General features: G+C 36.6%; 1 protein-coding gene and 1 long non-coding RNA gene across 3 annotated transcripts; one reads left to right on the top strand and one right to left on the bottom strand.

The window, feature by feature from the left end:
* Window positions 1–1,969: 1,969 nt before the first annotated feature.
* Window positions 1,970–18,529, bottom strand: Cbl (E3 ubiquitin-protein ligase CBL). 2 transcript variants are annotated; one of them, XM_080166600.1, is made up of 13 exons: window positions 18,260–18,529; window positions 17,408–17,555; window positions 16,371–16,487; window positions 15,394–15,486; window positions 14,800–14,911; window positions 13,453–13,555; window positions 12,998–13,117; window positions 12,660–12,722; window positions 12,006–12,074; window positions 11,205–11,342; window positions 10,734–10,812; window positions 10,238–10,378; window positions 1,970–3,725 (listed from the first exon to the last, which is right to left on the bottom strand). In XM_080166600.1, the coding sequence occupies exons 2-13, from the start codon at window positions 17,540–17,542 to the stop codon at window positions 2,217–2,219; spliced, it is 2,679 nt and encodes an 892-aa protein (XP_080022726.1). In that variant the 5' UTR covers window positions 17,543–17,555; window positions 18,260–18,529; the 3' UTR covers window positions 1,970–2,216. The 2 variants fall into 2 exon arrangements, with proteins under 2 accessions (XP_080022726.1, XP_080022727.1); XM_080166601.1 differs by lacking the exon at window positions 10,734–10,812 and adding an exon at window positions 10,570–10,648 and having other exon boundaries at window positions 1,976–3,725.
* A 1,318-nt stretch (window positions 18,530–19,847) lies between these two features.
* On the top strand, window positions 19,848–20,237 carry LOC145323979 (uncharacterized). The gene is made up of 2 exons (XR_013881156.1): window positions 19,848–20,061; window positions 20,208–20,237. It is a non-coding gene; the product is annotated as an uncharacterized LOC145323979 (long non-coding RNA).
* Window positions 20,238–22,174: the final 1,937 nt, after the last annotated feature.

Here is a 22,174-nt window from a genome sequence, read left to right on the forward strand (position 1 = left end):
GGGGGCATATTCTTTTATGTGTTGCCCTCCAATGACCGCTGAAAATTTAGGTGAAATGAAATGAAAGGTAGAGGTTTCGTGATTTTTTTTTACGAATTAATTTCGTTGTTGGTGTAGGCTGTATATCATCAATCATTATCTTATACCCTGAGAATACCGTAGCTTATAAACAAGCGCAAATCTTTATCAAGAAAGGACCAAATTCGTGCAATCAAAGGTTTCGTTGGTAGTATATAAACTTATCAGCTATATTTAATGAGCATACAAAAAAAAACAAGTATAAAACATTCATAAAAGCAAAAAAAAACAACAAAATAAAAAGACAAAATTCCAATGTTAATTTATTTTCTATATAAAAATACAAAATTAAACTAAAACAGAATGTATCTAGAGAAATTATAACATAAAAAAATACATCAAATATTTTTTCCTAAAGTTGGATAAAATGTAACATATATATGATTGGATGCCTAAGAAATTGACAATGATCAATTTTTAAAAACTGATCTTAATATGTCAATTTCTTAGGCATTATTTAATACATAAAATAAAGAACATGCTTTTAAAAAAATTAGGTAAATAAATACAACTATTAGGTATAAAAAATTCATAGAATAATATCAAATGTTAAAAACTAAACATCATTTAAGATTAATATCATAAATAAGATTTGATTAATAAAAAACACAAGAACTTTTTTGAAGACGACGTATAGGCAAACGGACAAAGTTAGTAGTAGAGTAGATATGCTATCAAACAATTTGTTTTTATTATTTACAATAATTCACCAAGGTTTTGTTTAAGCGGGGAGGGACTGAAAACCTTTAAGTGATCACATGATCACATTTCCACTTTCCACGGAAATTAAAATGAAAATTAATAAGATTAAAATCAAAGGCCCTGGCTAAAAAAACTGATTTTTATTTTAATTTTCGTGTTTGTAATACGATGTTATAGATCAATAATCTTATTCATGGTTATCAGAAGCTTTGGCCAATACAATTCCAACTTACCCCCCCGCCCCCCCCCCCCTTTACTGCTAAAAATGTTTAAAGTGCGCAAAACCTCTTAAATGAAAATTAAGGAAGAAAAGTTTTTCTTTAGAAGCCACCTCCCTGCCCTTTTTAAAATGGAAGCACAAAAATAAAACAATAAAAAATAATGTACAAAAAATTAAATAACTTTTTAAAAATAACATTTAAATTCTAATTAAAAAAAACATCTAACATCAAAATTTATGATAGAAAATAAAACATTTATGAAAAAGGATAAATGATAGAATATGTTAAAAAAATCCCAAAAATTCTGTCTTAAAAAGTTAATTTACATTTGAAAAATTAAAAACATAAATAGATAGAATTTGTAGGGATCTATAGGGATAAGACAATGGCTGATAAATTGATGTGCATTAGGGTGGGCCCATTTCACCCTATTTTTAGATTTTACTGTTATCATAAGATGTGGACTTGGCTTCTACGGCTACCGGCGCGCGGGGGGTATAAATAGTACCCACCCCCTTATAAAACCAAAATTTTATATTCCTTCAAACACAGGCATGTTGCATATTAAAATGACCGCATTGAAATGCTGATTACGAATCTGAAAGTCGTTTTGAAAAATATTGCTCCTAGTTCGAATAAGATCTCATTAAGTACCTAAAAACAGCTGATTTGGTCAAAATTGTTCATTTTAGTAGGTTATTTGAAAATCATTTCAGACTGAATCAATATTTTTCAAAACGATTTTCAGATCTGTAATCAGCATTTCAATGCGGTCATTTTGATATGCAACATGCCTGTGTTTGAAGGAATTTAAATTTTTGGTTTTATAAGGGGGCGGGCACATTTTACACCCCCCGCGCGCCCATTATTTTTGGATTAAAAAACCTCTTTCAAGTTTTACAGGGTTTTATATTGGCCCAGTAACCCTTGCCAATGTCAACTAATGTGAAATTCCGAAATCGACCCACCCTAATGTGCATCCCCAATAATGATACACAAAATAACCCCTTCTGTAGATAACAATAAGTGATTTACCTAACATTTAATATCTAAGAAAAAGATTTAATATGAATATGATTAATCTAGTGGGTATCTAAAGAGAATAGAAAAATTAAATTAACACATAAATGATTTTTCTAATTTAATGACATTTTTAAATCTAATTTTTAATTATGAAGATAAAATATGCAAAACAATAAAAAAATAAATTGAAACTCATGCAATATTCAGAGAGTTATGAAACAAATAATTTTCATAATCCCGCGATTGGACGTTTAGTCGTATAGCCGTGGAGTTTTGCCGTTGATCAGCAGTATTTGGCCCTTCATTTGTTGCGGCTGCCGCCGTTTTAGCAGGTGTCCCCCGGCCAGAGCCGCCGTCCAAACTCTGCTGCCGCCTAGATGAGGTTGGCGTGTCACCATGCCGCCGCCCTTCATCAATACTCAATTGTCGCCTCGAGTTTGGCGTTCCAACGTGCACAGCATTACCGCCACCACTATTTTGGCGGGAAACGGAATTTTGGCGCGAATGTTGTGAGTCAGATGTTGACATTTCATGGCGGGAAAACGAATTTTGGCGTGAATCGGAGTCGGAGCCGGTGGAAGTTTGGCGAGAAATAGCTGTTGTAGTAATGCTACTCGCAGCTGTCGTCATTGGCGGAAGCGGGCGCTGTTTTGGCGTGGATGATGAGGTTGTTGTGACTAAGACTGAACTAGTGTTGTTGATGGTGGAAGAACTGGTGACAACTGCTTGATGGTGTGGTGACCCCCCCGAGGCTGACCGACTGCTGTTGCCGCGTGCTGCAACAACATTGCTGTTGTGCTTGAGAAACCTTGAGGGACGCCACGTTTTTGACTCAACCGATGATGATACATCATTTCCAGTTGAGTTACTTGCAGAATGATCAGCTGATATCATCACGGATGACACAGCTGAGGTTATGCAGTCGGCTGGCGCTGACACTTTCTGAACGACAGTTGGTGTGCTCTTGGCATGTCCCATTATGCTGATCATAGTTGTGGATGAGGATGTTATTGTTGTAATTGAGCTTGATGCCATAGGTGATGATGAATTAGATGCAGTTGATGAAAGAAAAGTTGTGGCATTTGACATTGGCCTGTTAATGTTGCAGTTACTGCTATTCACTTCATGATCAGAATCTTCAACAAAATTAACCTCAATAACACTATGATCACCAATAACAGCTACGTTGTTGGTGTTGTTGTTGGGGGTGGCCTGATCAAGATTCCTGCTGATAGATCCTCCATCCTGCAGGGACAATGCTGCCACCCTGTCGTGTTGGGGCAACAGGGGGGGTAGTTGGACCTCCTCATTGAGTCTGCCTGGCGAAAAACTATCATGCAAAGCTATACTGGCAGTAGAGGCAGTAGAAACATTCATGGGATCATTACTACTACTCCCAACAACAACATGCTGTGCGCTATTATTGACAACAACAACATCTCTAGTTGTAGCGCCTGTACTACTAGCAGTAGTGGCATCATTGCCTGCTACTTTGGCAGTTGAACTGCTGCTAGTAGCCACGGCGCTATCATCTCTACCTGAGGCTTTGTTGTTAGCTGCTGCGGCGGCAGCGGCTGTAGCAGCCGCTGCAGCTGTCACAGTTGTGTGCTTGGTCGGATCAAAGGGATCGACGACAATCTGTTCGGTGCCCTTGATTTCTGCCCGACAAAACGGACAGCCACCCCCTCCTCCTTCAGAGTCCTTAAAACAAAAATTAAAATGAAAAACAGCAACAAGGTATCTGTCTGTATATAAATCTCTGAAATGGTTTGTTGGAATAAAAAACTTCTCAAAAACTATTCCCACGTGAATTTTCAATTCAAAATCAATAAACAATAATTTTGAATGTTAAATTAAGTTCTATTTAGTATATTACTTGATGAGAATAAAATAATATAAATCTTATGAAATAAAATAGAGATTAAGGGGGGGGGGGGGAAGTTTTGCCACTTTCGCTTACTCCGTGATTATTGGGCTAGGTATTAAAGTTAGACTATAGGTTATTTGGGATACAAGTTTACTTTTGGGTAGTAGCTCACGTATTTTTAATCATTTTTTGGATAACCCCACCCCCTAGCCCCCCGGGGCTCAAAAACCCCCTAAAAATGAACCTAACCTTAATTTTCTCAGGAACAATTTGACCAATTGAGATGATTTTTTAAACTTAAGCTTTTATGCTTATAAACTAACTTCTAGTTTAGAAGTCAACCCCCTTGCTGCCAACCCCTAGCCCTCCGGGGATCCAAAAAATCCTAAAAATGAACCTAACCTTAATTTTCTCAGGAACCATTTGACCAATAGAGATGATTTTTTAAACTTAAGCTTTTATGCTTATAAACTAACTTCTAGTTTAGAAGTCACCCCCCTGTCGCCAACCCCCAGCCCTCCGGGGCTCCAAAAAACCCTAGAAATGAACCTAACCTTAATTTTCCCAGGAACCATTTCACCAATAGACATGATTTTTTAAACTTAAGCTTTAATGCTTATAAACTAACTTCTAGTTAAGAAGTCACCCCCCTGCCACCAACCCTTAGTCCTCCGGGGCTACAAAAAATCTAAATATGAACCTAACCTTAATTTTCTCAGGAACCATTTGACCAATAGAGATGATTTTTAAAACTTAAGCTTTTATGCTTATAAACTAACTTCTAGTTTAGAAGTCATACCCCTGCCGCCAACCCCTAGCCCTCCAGGGCTCCAAAAAAAAACCTAAAAATGAACCTAACCTCAATTTTCTCAGGAACCACTTAACTAATAGAGATTATTTCTTAAACTTAAGCTTTTATGGTTATAAACTAACTTTAAGTTTAGAAGACGCCCCCTGCCACCAACCTCTAGTCCCCCGGGGCTTAAAAAAACCTAAAAATGAACCTAACCTTAATTAAAATTTCTTATTTGAAGAGTTAGAGGTAAATTTATTAAACCAAATATGCTTATTTTTGGATGTTATTGACATATTTGCTGAAAAAATTAGAATCGGCTTCCAGGTTCAGGTGCTGCAGGCCTCCAGGTCCACTCTGGAGACAGGTAAAATTAATTCTTATTTGAAGAGTTAGAGATACACTTATTAAACCAAATATGCATCTTTTTGGATGTTATTGACATATCTGCTGAAAAAATTAGAATCGGCCTCAAGGTTCAGGTGCTGCAGGCCTCCAGGTCCCCTCTGGAGACAGGTACGTAAAAATTTAAATTTCTTATTTGAAGAGTTAGAGGTACACTTATTTAACCAAATATTCTTCTTTTTGGATGTTATTGACATATCTGCTGAAAAAATTAAAATCGACCTCCAGGTTCGGGTCCTACAGGCCTCCAGGTGGACACTGGATAGGTAAAAATAAATTTTCTTATTTGGAGAGTTAGAGGTTAACTTATAAAACAAACTATGCATTGTTTTTGATGTTAATAACATACTTGAAGATAAAAATTTAAATCGGCCTCCAAGTTCATGTGCTGCAGGCCTCCAGTTCAACTCTAGACACGAAAAAAGGGGGGAGGCGGATATGCCACTTTTTGAAACCAAAACTAAAAGTCAAAGGAACTCAACTAAAAAAAGAGTTACAGGTCTGACATTTTGCATGGCATTTGCTTTATAGGGGTACAATATGGAACTGTGAAGAAACGGCGGCACAACCGACGAAAACCGCCGAGAAAAGGCAAAATAATTTCGGCGAAAAACGGCTGTTTTCGGCGGTTGCGCCGCCGTTTCTTCACAGTTCCATATTGTACCCCTATAAAGCAACTGCCATGCAAAATCTCAGACCTGTAACTCTTTTTTTAGTTGAGTTCCTTTGTTGACTTTTACTTTTGGTTTCAAAAAGTGGCACATCCGCCTCCCCCCTTTAGATTCTTAATTTAACAGTTAGAGGTCAATTCACAAGAAAATAAACATCTTGTTGGATAATATTACAATATTTAAAGAAAAAATAAAATTGGCCTCCAGGTACTGCAGGCTTCCAGATGGCTTTTTGGGGGTATTTTCAGATATTTTCGCTGTTTTTTTCTCAGTTTTTAAAAACATGTTAGGTATCATATTCATTGATGCTTTTTGATATGGACACTTTTACCTGCATCTTGGTGACCGCTGGTTGCAGCTGGCCAGTTGAATATCTGAACTTGGAGCCAAATTAATATTTTTCTCCAGAAATAGTAATAACAGCCAAAAGATCCATATTCTGTTTTATAAGTTGCCCTCTAACTCTTCAAATAAGAAATTTTAATTTTTACTTGTCTCAGGAGTGGACCTGGAGACCTGCAGCACCTGAACTTAGAGGCCGATTTAAATTTTATCTTCAAGTATGTTATTAACATCAAAAACAATGCATAGTTTGTTTTATAAGTTAACCTTTAACTCTCCAAATAAGAAATTTTATTTTTACCTATCCAGTGTCCACCTGGAGGCCTGTAGGACCTGAACCTGGAGGCCGATTTAAAATTTTTTCAGTAGATATGTCAATAACACCAAAAGAAGCATGTTTGGTTAAATAAGTGTACCTCTAACTCTTCAAATAAGAAATTTTAATTTTCACCTGTCGAGAGTGGACCTGGAGGCCTGCAGCACCTGAACCTGAAGGCCGATTCTAATTTTTTCATCAGATATGTCAATAAAATCCAAAAAGTAGCATATTTGTTTTAATAAGTGTACCTCTAACTCTTCAAATAAGAAATTTTAATTTTTACCTGTCTCCAGAGTGGACTTGGAGGCCTGCAGCATCTGAACCTGGAGGCCGATTCTCATTTTTTCAGCAGATATGTCAATAACAACCAAAAAGATGCATATTTGTTTTAATAAGTGTACCTCTAACTCTTCAAATAAGAAATTTTAATTTTACCTGTCTCCAGAGTGGACCTGGAGGCCTGCAGCACCTAAACCTGGAGGCCGATTCTAATTTTTTCAGCAAATATGTCAATAACATCCAAAAATAAATTTGGTTTAATAAATGTACCTCTAACTCTTCAAATAAGAAATTTTAATTAAGGTTAGGTTCATTTTTAGGTTTTTTTTGAGCCCCGGGGGGCTAGAGGTTGATGACGACTTCTAACTTAAAGTTAGTTTATAACCATAAAAGCTTAAGTTTAAGAAATAATCTCTATTAGTCAAGTGGTTCCTGAGAAAATTAAGGTTAGGTTCATTTTTAGGGTTTTTTGGAGCCCCAGAGGGCTAGGGGTTGGCGGCAGGGGGATGACTTCTAAACAAGAAGTTAGTTTATAAGCATAAAAGCTTAAGTTTTAAAAATCATCTCTATTGGTCAAATGGTTCCTGAGAAAATTAAGGTTAGGTTCATATTTAGGGTTTTTTGGAGCCCCGGAGTCCTAGGAGTTGGCGGCAGGGGGGTGACTTCTAAACTAGAAGTTAGTTTATAAGCATAAAAGCTTAAGTTTTAAAAATCATGTCTATTGGTCAAATGGTTTCTGAGAAATTAAGGTTAGGTTCATTTTTAGGGTTTTTTGGAGCCCCGGAGGGCTAGATGTTGGCGGCAGGGGGGTGACTTCTAAACTAGAAGTTAGTTTTTAAGCATAAAAGCTTAAGTTTAAAAAATCATCTCTATTGGTCAAATGGTTCCTGGGAAAATTAAGGTTAGGTTCATTTTTAGGGTTTTTTGTAGTCCCGGAGGGCTAGGGGTTGGCGGCAGGGGGGTGACTTCTAAACTAAAGTTAGTTTATAAGCATAAAAGCTTAAGTTTAAATTTTCATCTCAATTGGTCAAATTGTTCCTGAGAAAATTAAGGTTAGGTTCATTTTTAGGAGGTTTTTGAGCCCCGGGATCTTGCTGAGTCAAGTATCAACTGTTGGGAATATCAAAGGATGACTCCATGCAAAATTTGAGCCGGATCCGGCCAAAACCGGCCGTGAATTTTATGAAAAACCGTTTTTTTCCGGTTTTTAGGGGGTATCTGTAAATCGATTCAGCTGGAGCAAAACCGGTTAGAGGTACAAAAAATTTTACTTCACATGAAATTTAGCCAATGCAATTGCCTACAAAAATGTACTTCATCATCAACTTGATTGGACAACTCTTTCCCCTCCTAAATGTCCATTAAAACCTCGGAAACGGCAAAAATCGCCAAAAATCACGCCTTCGGCGGCAAATAACGGCTAAACGGTCAGCCGGAGGCGAATGAAACATAAATAAAGAAATGTCTGCCTCAAAAAGTTGTTCAACATCAAAGAGATGCTTGAAGTCTCTAAAACGACTCCTTCCCCTCCTTTAAGGGGAAAAACTGAAAAAACGTGATTTTCAAAAGTATGCCCACTTCGTGGGTGTGGGGGGCACTGAACCTGTCACCCCAGGGTCACCAAATATAAAGTCTAGGCGGCCCACAATGCTGAATTTTCACCAAGTGAAAGTCTTGTGTCATTATCTTTTATGAGAAAAAAGTTATTAATTAATTAAAATTTCAAATTGTGATTTTTTGATGGATTTCTTTGATGAAATGACAGGCTGGTCAATTTTTAGGCCATTTTTTGCTGTTTTCGGCCCGCCACGCCCAAACGGTTTGAGTTAATCTCACGGGACCTTTTGCCCGACCTAAGCCTGGTTATTTGTAAGGTCTAAGAAAAAAAAATCCCGGATTGGATGAAGCACGACGTCGCTGCGTGCCGTCAAAAATCGCTGGTCGGCTCATTTTGCCCCCTCAAACCCTCACCTCGTGCCATTTTTCTGTGTAAAGATTATAATTATAATCTTTTGCGTAAGTCTGTTTTTTTCCTAGACCTCATAAATAACCAGACTTAGGTTGGGCAAAAGGTCCCGTGAGATTATCTCAAACCGTTTGGGCGTGACGGCCCAAAAACCGCAAAAAATGGCCTAAAAATTGATGGGCCTGTCATTTCATCAAAGAAATCCATCAAAAAATCACAATTTGAAATTTTAATTAATTAATAACTTTTTTCTCATAAGAGATAATGACACAAGACTTTCACTTGGTGAAAATTCAGCATTGTGGGCCGCCTAGACTTTATATTTGGTGACCCTTGGGTGACAGGTTCAGTGCCCCCCACACCCACGAAGTGGGCATACTTTTGAAAATCACGTTTTTTCAGTTTTTCCCCTTAAAGGAGGGGAAGGAGTCGTTTTAGAGACTTCAAGCATCTCTTTGATGTTGAACAACTTTTTGAGGCAGACATTTCTTTATTTATGTTTCATTCGCCTCCGGCTGACCGTTTAGCCGTTATTTGCCGCCGAAGGCGTGATTTTTGGCGATTTTTGCCGTTTCCGAGGTTTTAATGGACATTTAGGAGGGGAAAGAGTTGTCCAATCAAGTTGATGATGAAGTACATTTTTGTAGGCAATTGCATTGGCTAAATTTCATGTGAAGTAAAATTTTTTGTACCTCTAACCGGTTTTGCTCCAGCTGAATCGATTTACAGATACCCCCTAAAAACCGGAAAAAACCGGTTTTTCATAAAATTCACGGCTGGTTTTGGCCGGATCCGGCTCAAATTTTGCATGGAGTCATCCTTTGATATTCCCAACAGTTGATACTTGACTCAGCAAGATCCCAGAAAAGTGTGGTATATCTACCGGGGGGCTAGGGGGTGGGGTTATCCAAAAAATGATTAAAAGTACGTGAGCTACTACCCAAAAGTAAACTTTTATCCCAAATAACCTATAGTCTAACTTTAATACCTAGCCCAATAATCACGGAGTAAGCGAAAGTGGCAAAACTTCCCCCCCCCCCCTTATTTATTTGATTTTTAGATTTTATAAATATAGCAGATACAATTGAAAAACAATATTTAAAAGAGCAACGATTCACAATGAAAATAAATATGTTCTTAAAAAGTAAGTAAATGCATTACTCTTTGTCTATTCAAAAGATCTTTTAAAACACTAAATAATTGTGTAACTTTATAGGGGAGATTTGTATGGGTCATTAGCAGATTTGTATAAAAGGATAATAAGGGAAGTCAGCATTTTCTTCCCCCCCTCCCCCACTAAAAAAATGTTGTTTTTTTTTCAAGACACAAACAGAAAATACTTTTGCTGTAAAAAAATTGTAGCTGCTTTCACTCATGCTTTCAATAAATGGACCATTGAAATCATTCTATTTAATTTTTTGAAAGAATATGATTCTAGGCTATGCGGGGCGACATCCCTACGAAGTAGTACTATCCCTGCAGAGCTCCTTTAACCCTTACTTAACCCTACCTAACCTAACAAAAGTATAAAATATATTTTTTTCCCAAAAAAAATTTAATTTTATCTTTACCTGCCAAGCGGTTAGGCACGGTGTACAGAGCAGATGCCCGCAGGGTTCAATCCTGATATCCTTGCTGTTCTCTGCACAGATCTTGCACAGCTGGAAGGTGCTCCCCATCTCACAATACAGCTCATACTGCTCTTGAGTTACCTAAAAGTTATTGAGGTATTAAAAATGAAAAATATACGGGATAAATTTCAGTTTTGTTGGCCCAAAGGGATTGAAAGCCCCAGGGACCACCAAATCTGTCTGTCAGTCAGTCAGTCAGTCAGTCAGTCAGTATGTCTATCCATTCATAAATCGATACATCGATCCATCTATCTATATATCTATCTATCTACCTTGACATGGTCCTCAGGGGTGGCCTGTACCGCCCAGGATAAATCTGGATTTATGCTCAGGCCGTCAGGATACAGGTAACTGTCTGTCTATCTAGCTAACGTAAGTATGTATCTATCTATCTGTCTATTTGTCTACTTGTCTATCTGTCTATCCATCAATCTACCTTGACATGGTCCTCAGGAGTGGCCTGTACAGCCCAGGATAAATCTGGATTGATGCTCCGCCCATCAGGATACAGGTAACTGAAGAAAAAAAAAGACATTTATGTACACAAGAAGAGCAGCAATAACAGGATAACTATATGTTAAATAAAAATTAATTACAAAAAATTTTCCCTTTATTTGTAAAATCCGAAAGTCGATCACCAACAATTAACAAAATATTCTGAGCGATCATTTAGAGTCGATTATATCACCAGACGGACAGATTAACAGTCATATATAAGGTATGTAAGCTTTTCATGTGTTTGTATTTTACTTGAAACTAGGTTAGGTTATATTGAGTATAAGGAAGCCTCGCAGGTATAGGCCCCGGAGGGGTTATGGAAGAAACAAAATACTTATTCAAATCTTTTTCATTCATAAGAAGGGGTTGTTCTTTGTCCGATAGGCAGTAAGAAATAATAGGTACTTACAATCCCTCTCTGAACCCGTCCAGCAAGGCTTGGCACAGAGACTTGTTCTGTGGAATTGTCTGCAGGATATTTCCATCCGAGGTCACATAGCCTATGGCCCACTGGCCCAGTCGAGTACAACTCAGCCGAAACACATAACTAAAAAAAGAGGGTTGGTTTTAGTCTATTTTTGTTGCCCGCGTCCCTTTCCTTGAAAACAAAGCCCCTAGATGCCAGGGAAAGCCACTGCAACAGTCTTGTACAACTCAAACTAAACTCATAACTAAAAAAAAACATCTTTATAGGGAAAGCCTTTGGGTGGTTTTTGGCTATATTTAATCAAAGTCACTTCCCATTCGAATACAGAGCCCCTATATGCTATGTGAAACCACTGGACCAATGTAGTACAACTCTAGCAGAAGACTAAACTAAATAAATAAAAGATCCATTTGAGAATATTTATTACTAAGGGAAAGTCTTTGGATGGTTTTAGGCTATGTTTTGCCCACTTCCCTTCCCCTTCGGATATAGAAACTCTGATGCTATGGGAAGCCCAATGTAGTAAAGCTCAAGCGAAACACATAACTAAATAAAAGAATCTTTATTGGAGATAGTTTTGGGGTAATTACCAATTTTAAATTTTAAAGTTTGAAGTAAATAGGACGGTTCTAAATATCCTTAAGTTCAGCCACCACACATTAGATCTTTTTATTTTTAATTATTTTAACTCAGCATTCTTTAAAAAGCACCTAACTTACTATATATCCTTTGATAAAGTATCTATCTTTGGACATCAAATGAAATTATCTATCCTTTGTATACCTGCCAGGTTTCTGTATGTGTCTGTGTAGCCTCGCCTTAACTTCATCATAAGTTAGAAAGGCAACATAACCTTTGTTAATGTTATTTTAAATTCAGATATTCATTCATTATATTTTTTACCAAGGGATCTAAAGGAATAAGACTTAGACAAGGGCTGCTAAACGATGACAAACAAAAATTTCTGTAGATTACAATTAGTGGTTGAAACTTTTGGACAATCAACTTAATGAGCCAACCAAAAAAAAGCAATCAAAGTCCCCATGGTTGTTAGGCCAACGAATAAACAAAAGGTAATTAATGAGAATTTGGAAACTAGTGTAATTATTAAATTAAACATTAAAAATGTCCCCATCCCTCCCTGATAATAACTTCTATACGTAATCGTCCGTGTTTTGATATTTCTGTATGTTGAATGAATTGAATTATAAACAGCTATCCGCAGATATAAAAAAATATACACTATAAGATTAAAACGAGTTTTTTTTAATCCGGCGCCATCGGCATCTCTTGTTTTTTACCTTATGATTGTAAATTTTTATATTCGTAGAAAACTGTATATAATAAGATGCTAGACATCGTTTTTTCGTATGGATGAGAACCGGTTCTATTCAACCGTATATTACTCAGTTACAAATGAATTGAAAGATGAACATTCCTGGATGTGTGACCGCCAGAATTTGCCAGTTTCTCAGGAGATTACACCACGGTTGAAATAACCTAAACAATATCAAATATTATAAAGTAGTAAGGTTTTTTTTGTCTGAAGCTTAATATCTCAATAACAACTGAACCAATAAGGTTCTCTACTTTAGGTAACCTTTACATAGCTATTGTGATGGCTTTAGGCTATTTCATTTTCAGCTTTTCGCGAGAAGGTTGACAACAATTAAGAAACACGAAATAATCGTGGATAGAAATATAGACAAAGTAATCTAAAGGTCAGATGTATACATCTATACTTAAACATTTATTACTTTTGCAACAATAATTACCTTGTAAAAACATCAAACTCAAAATTGGAGATGTAATCATTGCATGTGAGGTCAATGGTTGACTTGAGGGCCATTGCCTCCAGCCCGGAGCTTATACTATGCACCTCGTTCAATGTTAATCTAAACATATAGAATGGTAAATGGAATATTGCAAGATGTAACTATGTTTTGTCATATGCTTCCCATCATATAAAAGAAGTAATGTTTACACAATATTATGCACCCAAGCAAAGCTGTATCTTAAGAAATGCCAATATTTATAGCTCACTTGTTATGCGAACGAAATGAAAAAATAATGGCCCTTTTCTAACAAAATATGTCCACGTTTTAACCAATAATATGAATAAATTGTTCCTTCACTATTTTCATATTGGCAGATTTAGAGATTATTTATCTATTCAATAAAACAAACCAAGCGCTATAAACTCTGCGTGTTTAAAAATATAAAAACTAACCTAAACTGTTTCCAAGGTACGATAGTTTTGTCTGAGAAATTAGTTTTCCAGAAATCTGCCGCATCTCCCTTTGTTATTCTAAACTGGTCACCGGAATAAAAGCCCTGGATATTTTGTTACGTAACCGTGACTGAATTATTTTTTAATTGCAAAGTTACTCTGTAATTCACTTTGTCTGTCAGTCTGTAATGTTATGCATGGATCTAAAGGGATAAGACAATTGCCGATATATCGATGTACATCCCCAGTGTCCCTTTTGTAAATTACATTTATTGGTTGAAACGTTAGGACACTCAACTGAATAAACAAACCAATCAAAATTTTACAAAAGTCCCCAATGTTGTTGAGCCAACGAATAAAAAACGTTATTATAAAACTTTGTCCCAATGTCCCCTCCCTTCCCGTCTATAACAACACTTACAATACTCAGTGATGTTGTCATTCTTGTTAAAGAGATTTTTAGTAGCGAAGCTACTCTAATAGTCATCACAGTAGGTAGGTCAGTCGTTTAAGTTCTATTTATAATTTTTCTTCTCTATTATGGTTGCTCAATATTTTTTTTTAATTCTCTAAATAGCACAGCCACTTTATAACCAGGACAAGGTTTGTTCGTACATCCATACGACTATTTATAAAATTTATTTAGCTTAAGGTTTAAAACACGTTCTTTTAGTTCTTAGAAACTTTTTTAAAAATCATGATTGGTTGGAGATTAGAATAAAACACTAGAGGTCCACATTCCAAGGACCTTGTGCCAACTCTCTATTGGGTCTTTGAAAATCAACCAATAGTGTCGGGAATATTTACATAGCCAAGTAGCAGAAAACAATTTGCTAGCAGACGTAAAAAGGTCATTGGAAAAGGCAGGCAGGTAGTTATCTGTATATACAATACATCTATACTATATATTTGTCATGTTGGTTAAAGAATAATACTTTACAAAGGGGGGGGGGGGCGAAAGTGACACTTTGTGTAACCAAAACTAAAAGTCAACAAAAGAACTCAACTAAAAAAAGAGTTACAGGTCTGAGATTTTGCAAGGCAGTTGCTTTATAGGGGTACAATATGGAACTGTGAAGAAACGGCGGCGCAACCGCCGAAAACCGCCGTTTCCCGCCGAATTTTTTTTTGCCTTTTCTCGGCGGTTGTCGGCGGTTGCGCCGCCGTTTTTTCACAGTTCCATATTGTACCCCTATAAAGCAACTGCCATGCAAAATGTCAGACCTGTAACTCTTTTTTTAGTTGAGTTCCTTTAACTTTTAGTTTTGGTTTCAAAAAGTGTCACTTTCGCCCCCCCCCCCCCTTTAATCGTACTGAGTAAGTAATATTAATAGTCACGGTTACGCTCCTGTGGAAAAATTGCTTTGAGTTCAAATAGCATATGACTAAATACAAGACTTAATTTGGTAAGATTTCTTCGGTAGTGAGAATTTTCATCAAACAACTTATCCTTCCCCTCCTGGCAATAAGTATGAGGGTCAAATATTACAGCTGTTAACATTATCTATCTATCTAGCTAAATATTTTCACTAACAACATTTGTGACTTTAAAATTCATGCTTTCTTTTAAATATATACCTAGTTAATTTTCTGTAAATCTGTCGGTCTATCTTTTTGTTTATCCTTCTATCTATCTATGTACATCTTTGTATACTTTATATCTTATAAGAATATTTACATTTTATCTACATGTCTCTTTGTCCAATCCATCTATCTGATTCTGTAACTTAGTAAGTGTATTATTTAGGTATCTTTGTTTTTGTGTAATTATCTGTCTATCTATCAACCTCCAAAATGTCTCTTTGTCTATCAGTATCAGCCAATCAATAAATATATCTATCTGTTTAAGCATTTATGATGTTTATCAGTCTATCCTTATATATCAGATGCATATCAGTAAATCTATCTATCCATATTTGTGGCTGTAAAATTTGACCCTGCCTTGAAAAGTTTGATTGCTTGTTTACATTTTTTCTGAAGATTTTCCAGGAAAACTTTGAAATATTCATTGTTGTTTAATATCTCCATGCGTTCCTGAAAAGAAAAATTAGTAAAGTGAGGTTGTCCTGTAAAGTCGTTTAATTTATTTTAATTATGGGGGGGGGGGGGGGAAGTTCTGACACTTTTGCGTAAACAGTGATTAAAGGCTTTGTCTTTGGACTGAGAGGATAGGTTATTAGGGATAAAATCATTCTTATGATGAATTTCCCCCAGATTTAAGATTTTTTGGATAGGCCTCCAGGTTCCGGAGCTCCAGGCCTCCAGGTGGTCTCTGTACAGGTATAAATTAAAAATAAGATTTTTTTTGTTGAAGAGTTAGAAGTTAACTTATAAAACAAAATATACTTCTTTTTGATTGTTATTTACATATTTGAAGAAAAAACATACATATTTTGTCTCATAAGCTGACATCTAACTCCTAAATTTTTTTTTTAATTTTTACCTGTAGAGAGACAACCTGGAGGCCTGGAGCTCCGGAACCTGGAGGCCTATCCAAAAAATCTTAAATCTGGGGGAAATTCATCATATAAGAATGATTTTATCCCTAATAACCTATCCTCTCAGTCCAAAGACAAAGCCTATAATCACTGTTTACGCAAAAGTGTCAGAACTTCCCCCCCCCCCCCCTTAGGGGGCGAACCCGCTAGTTTAAGGAAACTAAAACACTTTGTCACATTAAATTTCAGAGATTTTATATTTTCAAGATACTAAACTTTTAATCTACAAATACTTACTTCTTTATTCTTAAAGATGCTTAATGTATAATAGTTTTATAAATACAACCAACACTGGCAAATATATCTATTTCTATATCTAAATATTGAGTACTGAATCCCCAAAGTATAAATGTCGGAGAATTGAAAAACTTTTTATCCTTCCTAGTAGTACCCAAAAAAGATGCTAAAAACATTGAGTACCTGTTCATGTTTAGAATAGATTAATCTAAGATGTTGATATGTGTCTGGTAGGATGTCCAGTATAAATGGTGGAGAATTCTTAAGGTTTAATTTCGGACTCTGGCATAACTTCACAACCTGAACATAAAATAAATAAAACCGGTAGACCGAAAGGTGTTGTACGTACATGGATAATGATCGTAAATTACATACACTCCTAATTTTGAAAAATAAAATTACCTACCTTTTCTAATTTTATAATGGAATTGTTTAGAAACTGCACGTTAGAACGACCCAATCTTGATTTGATAAAAGTCACCCTTAGGTTTAAAGCCAACTAATGATAGAACGTGTTTATGTAAATTGTACATATGTATACAACTTTGGAGACCAGTACAAGGGGGGGGGGGGGGGGGGCGAAAGTGACACTTTTTGAAACCAAAACTAAAAGTCAAAGGAACTCAACTAAAAAAGAGTTACAGGTCTGACATTTTGCATGGCAGTTGCTTTATATCGGTACAATATGGAACAGTGAAGAAACGGCGTCGCAACCGCCGAAAACCGCCAAGAAAAGGCAAAAAAAATTTCGGCGGGAAACTGCGGTTTTCGGCGGTTGCGCCGCCGTTTCTTCACAGTTCCATATTTTACCCCTATAAAGCAACTGCCATGCAAAATCTCAGACCTGTAACTCTTTTTTTAGTTTAGTTCCTTTGTTGACTTTTAGTTTTGGTTTCAAAAAGTGTCACTTTCGCCCCCCCCCCCCCTTTTGTAGTCCAATGTTCCCTTCCTCCATGGTTATTTAAATATTAGAAAGTTCGAGCTAGATAAGTTATTTATTGCATCGTATTATAGATAGCTTTCCGCGGATATCAAAATAAAAAGATAAAAGATTAAAACCAGTTTTGTAAGACCTGAGGGTCTGAAGGCCCGTGCTAACAAAACTGGTATTAATTGCATTATCTTTATATATTCGTGTCTGTAATACGATGCTATACATGAATTTTTTAGTAATCGGTTTCTAAACCATGCTGGAAATTTATATCCTGTATAATTTTTACCTTATCCATTAGTTTCCAAGTTTTCTCGATGGTCCGCCGATTAATCTCCAGCCGTGGGGGCGGTGGCGTTGTGCTGGCGGAGAAAGCGCCATGGAGGCGGGAGAACAAATACGACAACTGCTTCGTCCCCGACATGGGGGCCAATTATCTAGAAAAAGGATTGATATTTTATTAGACAGAAAGATAGATGGATTCATAGATTTATAAGAAAATTTATTTGTTTAGCTTGATGCATGTATGTTGTTAAGTAAGATCTCAAATACAAAGGACGGATAGATCCCAAATAGATTTAAAAAAATATAAATAAGCGACGAAGGCCTCACCCATCCGAAAATTTTGGGGGGGAGGGGGTTATGTCAACTTTTCGTACCTAAGAACCCTGTGATCTCGCTGTATTTATTGAATTTATTTTAAGAATTTTTTTAGAGGGGTTTTTTATAGAACTAAACAATTATCTACTCAATAGTATTAGGATGTATAGGCAAATGTATAATTATATCATAAAAAACTTATCACTAGAAAAAGGCATGTCTCCCCCCCCCAAAAAAAACAAAACAAAATCAATAAAACCATATTCATTAAAAACAACGAGGTCAGGTATCTAGAAAAATAGACGAAAAATTGACATACACCCCCCAATGATGATAAACTCTATGGCCAATAACCCCTTAATTCTTTAGATAAAAATACAGGTTAAAAAGTTTAGACACTACCATTGATTTTAACTAAAATCATAAATTAGTAAACGGACCCTAAGTTTTAAAGTCAACAAATATGATAAAGTGATTTAAAAATTTTGGGTACCAGAATAATTAATTTTCATCGTATGAGATAAAGTTAAAAATATTTTACCTTTTATAACTTTCTGATACTTCAATAATTTTAAAATCACATCCAATCAAGTACTTGGATGGTTTTAGACCATTTTCTTCATTTTTCACATATTATTTCACTATAAAAAGTCTATTTTATTATTATTTTCAACAAACTTTTACATTTTCTTATTATTTTCCTTCCTGTCTGTCTGAAAAATCTTTCCTGATTCCGGCTTGTAGTAAAAATTTACAATTTTGCTTGAGAAAATTTAACAAGGATGACAACATCCATGAAAAAAAGTAATGGATATATAATATAAACGGATATTATGACAGGAGAAAAATTGTGGTCATTTTGGGTTCCTAATTTGAACCTCATTTATTGGTCAGTTCGTTCATCCATTGGATGTATGGACTTTCAGGTAGAGATTATATATATATTGTTTCGCTTTCTAAATCGTACTTAATTATTACAGAAATCGTCACCAAAAGTGTTTGGTCAATAGGACAATTCTAACATGCACAAATTAAAGATAAGAGCTTGCCTTTACAAACGGACGGACAGACATACAGGCCCTAATAATATATAACTTCGCTTTTAATAATTATTTTCTTAATCAATATTTTTATGTTTTACTAAAAGCCGTCCAAATGCTCAAATGCCGCTGAAAAGTTTCAAAACTATTTGGACAAAATCTTAGTAGCAATTATTCCCCAAATAATTATATAATAAAATACAAACAGAACCATAAGGAAAAAGGATAAGAGGATGAATACTCACCCCTTTTTCATGGTAAAATACTACTTCCCCATCCCTAAATTTAGAAGCAGACGAAATTCAAAAACCGCCCAGGGCTTTTTGTAAGTCAATCATAAATAATAATGTGAATAAAAAGAAAAGCGATATTTAGCAAACAGCCGTGGGCGGTCAGAATCAGCTGAATGTTCATTATGAAAAAAATTTCCCTCTTATTAGAAATAGAAGGATTCATCTTTCATGAACAAATTTTTTTAAATAAAAATAAAATTCTATGTAATTTTTAATTAAAACATTAAAACAAAAATATCTAATCTAATATTCTTGCCCTAAATATGGAAATAGTAAAAAGTAAAAAAATATTTTTTTTAATAAGTTTTAATCCTCCCATTTGAAAAGTAGTGGAATAGCAATAAATTTTAGCGCGGCAACAGCGCTGAGTAGGCCTCTAGGCCCACTGCCTATTTTCGTCTTCTCCCAGTAAAATGTTGGTCACATGTCACAATAATTGTGACAATATTATTTGTGACATGTCACTAGTTTTTACAATTTTATGATTTTTTTGTGACATTTCACAAAAAATGATTCCCTCCAAAAATATTATTTGTGACATGTCACTAGCTTTTCCAATTTTAGAATTTTTTTGTGACATTTCACACAAAAAATGATTCGCTCCAAAAATATTATTTGTGACATGTCACTAGTTTTTTCAATTTTAGATTTTTTTGTGACATTTCACAAAAAAAATGATTCCCTCAAAAAAAATTATTTGTGATATGTCACTAGTTTTATAATTTTAGAATTTTTGTGACATTTCACAAAAAAAATATCCATACCAATTCACAAAAAAATGATTCCCTCCAAAAATATTATTTGTGACATTGTCATGTACACTAATGTATGTACACTTTCAGGCCACCAGTCCACTGGAGAAGAACAACGGGTTGCCTGCGGCTCACTGCGGCAGACATTCTAATTTCGCGGTTGCAAACAGCAAATTAAAGATTTTCATTTTTCAGACCGCTTAATTATAATGTCTGCCGGCTCTTTGGAAAACTAAGCTGTCCAGAATTAACATCCAGGTACAGCTTAGTTCTTCAAATTATTAACCTTTCCACCTTTCCCTATTAACAAATAATGTAATTGGGGGGAGGATAGGACAATAGCTTAGGCCGGGTGAAGTTTAGGTTTCCACCAAATTTCCCAAAATATAACTCTATTTGTTTAGGCCTAAACATCAACACTTCCACAAATTACAGACCATCCATAAATGCACCAAGGCCCACCTGGAGACCCCAACAGTCCCCCCCGTCTGGCCCCGCGCATCCTCTGGATACCTCTGGATTCTTGTGGTAATTTGATCCTTCCCTGCATTGCAGTCACAGGTAGAACATTTTGCTAAAGCTGCTCTATAACTACCCTGTCTGTAAGTCTTAAGCCTCAAGGGGGATATAGCATCCTTCCCGCACATTGATGTTTACAGACTGTTAATTCTGTACAGCTGCTGAGGTGCTTTACAACTAAGTGCCACCCACCCATAGGACAACTCCTTGTCCTCTTATTTAACAATAACTGTTAAGTAATCCGAACCTGTTTTTCTCCCTACCCATAGGACAACTCCTTGTCCTCTTATTTAACAATATAGCTGTTAAATAATCCGAACCTGTTTTCCCCCCTACCCCTTTTCATCTCCCTGATAGCTTGCGGTCCCTGCCATACTGCGCCATATTAAAGACAACAAAAATTCGGTGAAGGTTCTCCCCTCATCATTTATTTGTTGTAAAAACACAAAAATATAAAAAACACACCAACAAAAGCTACAGCGTGATCATAATTTTAACAAATAAATTAACAATAGCATTCAGTGGTCAATGAAGGAGATTTTCCTCACTAAACCGCCCGGAGCAATTACACGCTCAAGGCATAACACCCTCTATCATCCATCTAACTCACACCCCACCCCTTCTCACACCAAACGTTCACAATCCGACTCTGCGACTGTTGCGAGTCGTCGGCCTAAAACCGTCAGAGTTTTAGCCAAAAAACATAAACTCAACACCCCGTTTGAATTACGCGCCAAAAAACTCCTTAAAACAAAAAAAGCGCTACTTCAACGGCAAAAACCGGTTGACCGCAACTCTAGGCCCGTCGTTTCCTCACGCAGGCCCAGCGTTAGTCGCACCCCCCCAGGCCAAAACAGCCACCACCGTAGCCCATCCCCGTCACCTATCCGAGGATTCCCTACACCCCCTGCAGCTCCCCAACTACTTGCAGCCCCCCACTTACCCTCCTCACCTGTTGATACACTGGTAACTTTTCCCGTTATACATCCGTATAACGGCCTTTCACCACAAACCCCCACAACCCCTACAGATACTGAAGAGTTTGAGCTAGCCCCACAGCAATTAGATTGGGATAATTATTCCCCCATACCATCCTTCCAAAAATCAGCTTCAATTCTTGAAGAAGCTTTGGAACAACTCTATTCTGAAGATTTACAGAAAGAGGTTCAGGACGAGGTTTTTTATAACCCTGAACAGTTCCCATTACACGACCACCTCCCAGGCTCCGCTTATAACGCTTCCACATCGACACACAATATTAGTGTCGATCTATCTGCGCTTGTTACAGCACAAACCCCAACCATGACTGATGAGGCAACCAAACTCATCATCGAATGCGATGAGTGCATGATGATAGACGAAGACTGTCAGAGCATCATAAATAACCCTGACAGGTTTAGCATTGAAAAGCTAGACAATAGTCTATCATTGTTGGAAGAAAAAGCCTCGTCAATTCGCCACATCATAGCTTTCTTTCGCAACAGCCCAGACCCAAGGGTCACCGAAGCTGACATGAACAAAGCGTTACAGCTACGTATAGCCATGCGCTCAAAAATCGAGTTCATTCATGAACATCGTACATCACGTTTGAAAGCTCAACCGATTACGACGACTGCTGCTCCAGCAGTACCTCTCTCTACTTGCTCTTACGACTCGACTACCACTTCAGCAGTCGGATCCGAGGCAGGTACCTTACCATGTGATGGCCAAGTAATTGTGCCTCCAGCAGTTACGACTCAGGCCACAGCTGTTCCTGCTGCAACTATGCTCCAGCAAACAGCTCCCATCCCCAACCGCATAAACCCTACGACATACGCGGTAAAACAAGCAAGGGTAAAACAAAAAAGGGACC

The sequence above is a fragment of the Acartia tonsa genome, chromosome 7 (genome assembly GCF_053477335.1).
Source record: "Acartia tonsa isolate MP-2025a chromosome 7, ASM5347733v1, whole genome shotgun sequence".
Lineage (NCBI taxonomy): Eukaryota > Metazoa > Arthropoda > Copepoda > Calanoida > Acartiidae > Acartia > Acartia tonsa.